General features: G+C 42.0%; 1 protein-coding gene across 1 annotated transcript in view; it reads right to left on the reverse strand.

The window, feature by feature from the left end:
• Window positions 1–3451, reverse strand: part of XDH (xanthine dehydrogenase) — a 54411-nt gene extending 50960 nt beyond the window's left edge. The window contains exon 1 of the mRNA XM_009333631.1: window positions 3263–3451. Within this exon, the coding sequence (XP_009331906.1) occupies window positions 3263–3316 (54 nt within the window). The 5' untranslated portion in view covers window positions 3317–3451. The remainder of the gene's footprint in view (window positions 1–3262) is intronic.
• Between the last annotated feature and the right edge of the window lie 3381 nt (window positions 3452–6832).

Here is a 6832-nt window from a genome sequence, read left to right on the forward strand (position 1 = left end):
CCCTCTTAACATTCAGGACAGAAATAGAAATATTGATTCCACGTGTTTGAACTAAAATTACTTGCTACATATGCATGAGACAGACTTGTCAGCTGAGGAAAACAAAATTGCCACTATTAGCTTTAAATTGCATGTGTTGTTTTCCATTCTAGTCTAGGCAGACTATCAAGATAACTTTGTGTTAGTTGTGTGCCAAGCTTTATGCCCAGTGAAGTAAACAGGTGCTTAAAATAAACAATCCTGAATGTGAAATATGCTCAGCTGTTCTGAGGAGACTTTTTCTTGACAACATTGCAGACTGGGCTAATGCAAGAGATTTGCTGCCATGAAAGTCCCTATCTTATCAACCACCTCTTATCATGCAGTTTTGTGCTATGACAGAATATCAGCAGCCCATTAACAATGTCAAGCTGTCACGAATTCACACAGCAGTAACCTTTCCCACTGGCCATGCTACCCTTCCACATTCTTTGCAGCGAATTAACTGGAATATTTAGTCAGGACTCCAGATGGATGGAGCCATATCTAACTTGCTACCTGCTGTTTCATCAGCATTGCCGAGGCACTTCCCAACACCCTTTCCATCACATAACCTCTCATGTGCAGAAATGTCCCAACAAACTCCACATTTGTTGCCCCAGATCGGATTACCCCATGAGTCCAACTCTCTCTCTTAAACCTGCATTTGGTGGGGGTGTAACTCAAGCCACTTTGGCAGCACACCCAAAAAGGGAAGAAAAAACAAAAGTGAGGCTCTGGGTAGAGCACAAGCCAGGAAGCCCTCTCCTCTCTGATCAAGTGGAACCTACTCCTTTGCTAGCACTGCCGGTTGCATGAGCCAGCAAGGAAGGATGCTGAGACAGCCTTGACACATGGAATGAGTTGATACCACTGGTAGTATTAATGGTTCCCTGGTGGGTTTTTTTTTTTAGCCAATAACTGCCAAGATCACACTGTGATAAACCTCTTTACGCATGCACAAGGTCAGCCCCGAGATGTCCCTTCCAACCCAAACTATTCTATGACTCTATGCAGCTTTTGTAAACAGGAACTACAGTTCCATAAAAACTGCTGAAATGCACCAAGGGCAACGCCATTCACAGCATGTTCGTTAGCTCCAGGACATAGCAAGAACAGACAGCAGATACAAAATGGAACCGGTTGTCTTCTGCTGCTAGCCTTCAGGGTCTAGGCTGCTCTTTCTCCCCTTCTCTGCCTCACTCCACGTGCATAAAAGGGAGTCCCACAGAACCAGTTCTGTGCAGCTCAGTCTCTTCTCTTTTACTTTGACTAATACACACTTTTGCATGTTAGCCAAGAGTCTCTTCCAGGAAGAAGGGCTTTTCTACCAATTTACACAGAGCAGTGCTCCTGTAATACCTGAGCACCAACTAACACTGAAGCACCAGCTGCAAATGTATATAGGAATTTGTTTATAAACTCTTCATACCTACCATGAGTAGCATATTGGTTTTGAACCTTAGCTGGTCTGGCACCAGTACTACAATTCTCTTTCATTAGACCAGACCAGAAAAAGAAAACAAGACAATACACTTGGCCTGTATCAGGGTCTGGATTGCCCAACATGTTTGTGGCAACCTTCTACTGCAAGACTCAAAAAGCTCCCAGTTCACCCTCTAAAAATTGGGGTTCACAGAGGAGGGGTCTGAAGTCTCTAAAACCTTCATAGAGCAAGACAACAACAAGTTAATGGTATACCACCTGGGCCCATCACAGCAGAAAATTCATCAGATGAAATTCACAGATCATCCTGTGCCACTGCTTCACAATCTCGACTACCAGACTCAATTAGCTAGTCATGATTAACTTGGAGCTTCAAGTTTTCACATCCTTCTAGAAACAATGAATGGCTGATATGTCAATTAACGTTGACATATGAACCATTACTGATCTGTGCGAGCAAAACTTCAGTTGTCATCCTTCTTTATAAAACCTCAGAACCAGGGCTGGGTTCTGTATCAGTATTACATTCAAGAGCTCTTTGACTAACTTATAACCCATACTAGATAAACTTCATTCTTCACCTAACTATCACTACTTAGATAAAACAAAACTTTGATATCAAATGCTCTAGTACCTTGGAAAGTGCAAATTCCAATCCAGTTTGGGATCCAAATTCATAACTAAAACACCATAATTGCAGCAACAATCTTATCCACATTTATACTTGATTAAATTAGCACAAAAGATCAACAAAAGCAAAACTGATATTAATCCTATGCCAGTCTGTAGGGCAGGGCACAGAGCTTTTTAACCAACTAAGAACATTGTGCGATCCCTCAAGGGATTAAAAAATTAATTCTCTAGCCCAAACTTAGTGCTGCGTGTGATTTACCCCTAAGCAGTGCACAGGGAAGGTCCGCAAACTCTCAGCTCCCCAGTACACAGTGGATATGCAACCCTCTCCCCTCCCCAAGTTTCCCAGCTGGAAGCTGCTTTGGCACAAGTTTCCCTGCCCAAGTATCTAGGCAAGGGGAAGGTGGCGGGGCAAGATTAGCACTGAGCTGAGCTCAAACAGAACTAACTTGGTACTCACAGTTCAAAAAAAGAGGCAGCCTTGACTTGTTTAAGCTTTTGAAGAGTCAAGGCTGCAATGCTAGCCAGGGGAAGTCCAAACTGAGAAAGGGGGCTCTGGGACAAACTGTTCAAAGTTGCCCAGCGTGTGCAAGGACCAGCCCACCCTCCTGTGAGACACAGTCACTTCTCAGGTAATTGTCAGCAGTTGATCTAGGAAATAGTATCAGTTAATGGGCTTTGATTTTAAAGAGTTTTCTAGCTTCTTAAATGGAAACAGAATGAACTTTTTACTTAAATCCCTTTTAAAAATCAAATGTCAGAATTACTTACTGAACGTATGAATTATATATGGATGCTTACATTTGAGTTACATTTCCAGATCTGTTGTAATTACTGAAATTATTTCTAGTAGAAATGCCTGTATTAAGTCAGCGCACATTTATTTAAAAGTAGGTACCTCAGAATTGCAGTAAATTATTGCCAACAAATCTAAAATGTAAACATTATATAGTTGTGCTACTCTGACTTTACCTTGTGAATTATTCAAAGAAGAGAAAAAGCCATTTAGCAAAGCAATAAATAGTCTTCACAATTTAATATTTAAAAGTCATGGCAATTGTGCTGGTATTAGAAAACTTCAGAGGAAGAAAAAGATGACTAGAAGAGTAAGTAATCAAGCCACAATCCAGGAGCAAGCTGGACAGAAAGCTGGAATCTTCCTTACCTTTTTACCATTCACAAAGAAAACAAGTTCATCCCCTGTCTCGTTTGGAGCCATCCTGCACACCTGCCAAAATTCACTCAAACAGGGCCACAGATCACCCTTCTGAAAGCAGCCCTACACCCCACAGCAAAGTGAGCACCAGCGATACGACAAGTAATACGAGTCTGCCTCAAGAATGTTTGACTTGATTTCTACATCAGTGCCCTGTGAAACCCCATATTATATAAGAGCCAACGAAGAGGCGTGCCAGCTGCATTTGGTTGGTGCTTCTGCAGCAGTAATGACAGAAAAGGAGCTGGAACAAGCAGAGTGACCCGCCCCCTGTTATATAGCAATAGATCACAATTCAACTGCATTCCCTTTAGATTATACTGCCAGGTTTGGGGCACTCAGAGTGTGCCACTGCAACGGCTGGCAGGAATTCACTGTATTTTGCAATACAACGCAAACTCCAGGGGAGGGGGGGGCGTTCTCCCAACTATCTCTCACCGAATATTGACAAGAAAAAGCCGTTTTCCCTGCTCTGTGCATAGCCGTGCACCTGGCATTCACCATGCAGAGGTCTGTCATGAGAGCACCTGCTTATTTAAAAGCTCCTCGATACATGCACATCAGCTAGTAGACTGACTGCAGGACTATTTCAGTATTTTCCCTTAGAGTTTTAAAGCTACAGTGTCCTCCACCTGTGAGGACATAATTTAAACAGATATGTATTTGTCCAGATAAAAGCCATTCTGGTGAACTGAAACTGATCCAGCACCTCAAAAGAGGTGCTGAGCTAAGACTGTAATGTTTTCACTGGGCTCTTAAAGCTTTTGGACTTACCTTTTTTGGCTTAATCCTCACATCCTGGATCTTAGGTGTACGTTGCTAATGAAACACAAAAGAAAGCAATTCTTTGAAGAATTTTTTGTCTTCCATTTCCTTGGTGGTGGTTTCTTCTGGTTTCTCCATTACACAACCGTACATTTCGCATTGTTTACGTCTTCCTGTTTTTTCTTCCAAAGTTGTCGCAGAACTGTCCACAGACCCCTAGATACGACATGCATTGGTTTCATGAACAAAATATCTAAATCCCTAGTTCCAGTTTAAAATTCCTCCACAAAACAGCAGGATTCCAAAGTCTCATGGAAGTTTCCTAGCACTGTAGTTAATCCTGCCGGCTCCATTCTGATTTTTGTAACTTTGCTTTCCTTCTTCAGCATACCAGGCTTATTAGTTTCAGTTAGGTTTTTTAATTTTCTTAAAATCCCTGGGAAAGCACTACATCAGTGTCCCTCCCAGGAACCTCTCTGAACAATTCACAAAACAACAAAACCTAATTAAATCACCATTTTCAGAAACAGGCTTTCCTCCAGTATTTTGGAAATATGTCAGAGTGAATACAATACATACATTATTTTTACCAGCTTTTATCTTCTGACTTGTATTCTATTGCCCAGCCTATCCCCTAGAAAAGCTATTTTATAACAAGTGTCAAATATTGTATCAGCACTTCTTTACAGGCATTCAGTTTGCTGAAAGTATAGTTCACAGCAAACTTGTAGATTAAGGCAGCTGGTGTTAACCACATTTGCAGTGAAGTTGTGCATAGCTGAACCAGTACTGACACCTATTGTCTGGCACCTCCCACTTTGCAGTATAGGAGTATTAGAAAAATGACACTTTTCTCCAAGAAATCTTCAGGTCTGTTGCTTTGTATCTATGTGCAAATTTACACAAGCGCTACCCTCACGTAGCAAGCATCAATCTCTAAATTAGTGTACACAAGCTTAGTACTCATAAATAGTTTTGTAATATTTTAAATAACAATTATTACTCATAACCACAGGTAGCATGTTACAACAATCTCAAAGCAACTAGCTATTACAGCATTAACACCAAAATCAAACATGCTTAGCTTCTTAATCTGTGTTTTCCATTAAGGCACGATGTTGTTCTTAGGTTTAAAGAACACTTGTGATCACGTCATCTCATGTTTAAGGAATCCCATGTGCAAATTTTTGCCTAGCCTTGGTGACAGCCTTATAGCTAAACTATCCCTTTCTGCTAAACCAGTGAACAGCATCTTATGATATTCCATCATAATGTTTATTTTTGATCCGTCAATCTACTATATATGTAATATAAAAATAAACATATCCACGGTAGTAACCTCTATATGTAGATTACACAGTAATGTAAAACTTCAGACCTAATCTCAACAGTGTCACTGATCACACAATACCGAATTCATTCCTTCTCTCACCACCCTGATGGGATAGTCTATTACTATACCCATTTCACATGCAAAGAACCAAGACACCTAGGACAGAAATTTTCCAAATCCTCTAAACTCTGGAGCATGAGAGCTTATGCTATTGAAGTCTCTTAATCATTTTTGGAAATCCCACCCTAAACAGAACAGAGGATTACCAGAAATGACAGAGAAGAAAGTGAGGAGGGGGGCCGGGAACCAAACCCTCAGTAAACTCCTAGAACATAAGATGATCTCCATTAGCATATACTCCCTTAAGTGAGCTAAAAATAAAAACTTGTCAATCAACACAAATTGGTTATGAGACAAGGTGTTCTGATTTACCAGTCAGTTACAGTCTAGCAGATTTCCCATTTTAGAAATCATCCCTTCGCCCATTCATAACTCAGAGATGGGTACGTTTTAGAAGTTCAAAATCACGTGCAGTCTCACTTACTTATTAAAAAGCTCAGAAAGCAATTGATATTAGTCAAGAATAAAAAAAAGCAGCTGGCTTTTCTCATTCTGACTGGTTAATCCTGCAGATCTGGCTGTTGCAATCATAATGATAATCTGCAGATGATCATATCCATAGCTCAATACAGTGAAATTTACGGAAACACCATTCCTGCCTAAGGAATTTACCACCAGAATTAGGTAAATGCATGAAAGTACAACAACAAACCAATGCCAGAGGTAATAAAGGAAAAGGTTTAAAACAAAGGTGAGAAGGTTTGTTGCTTTGTTCTCATGTTCCTACTGCAGGGATCATAGAATAGTTTGGGTTGGAAGGGACCTCTAAAGGCCATCTAGTCCAACCCCCCTGCCGTGGGCAGGGACATCTTCATCTAGATCAGGTTGCTCAGAGCCCCGGCCAACCTGACCTTGAATGTTTCCAGGGATGGGGCATCCACCACCTCTCTGGGCAACCTGTGCCAGTGCTTCACCACCCTCAGCATCAAAAATGTCTTCCTTGTATCTAGTCTTATCGAGTGCACCCTCAGTAAGTTTGCAGACGACACCAAGTTGGGCGGCAGTGTTGATCTGCTCGAGGGTAGGAAGGCTCTGCAGAGGGACCTGGACAGGCTGGATCGATGGGCCGAGGCCAACTGTATGAGATTCAACAAGGCCAAGTGCCGGGTCCTGCACTTCGGCCACAACAACCCCATGCAGCGCTACAGGCTTGGGGAAGAGTGGCTGGAAAGCTGCCTGGCGGAAAAGGACCTGGGGGTGCTGGTCGACAGCCGGCTGATCATGAGCCGGCAGTGTGCCCAGGCGGCCAAGAAGGCCAACGGCATCCTGGCCTGTATCAGAAATAGTGTGGCCAGCAGGAG

Source organism: Pygoscelis adeliae, unplaced genomic scaffold, assembly GCF_000699105.1.
Source record: "Pygoscelis adeliae isolate BGI_AS28 unplaced genomic scaffold, ASM69910v1 Scaffold1, whole genome shotgun sequence".
NCBI classification, from domain to species: domain Eukaryota; kingdom Metazoa; phylum Chordata; class Aves; order Sphenisciformes; family Spheniscidae; genus Pygoscelis; species Pygoscelis adeliae.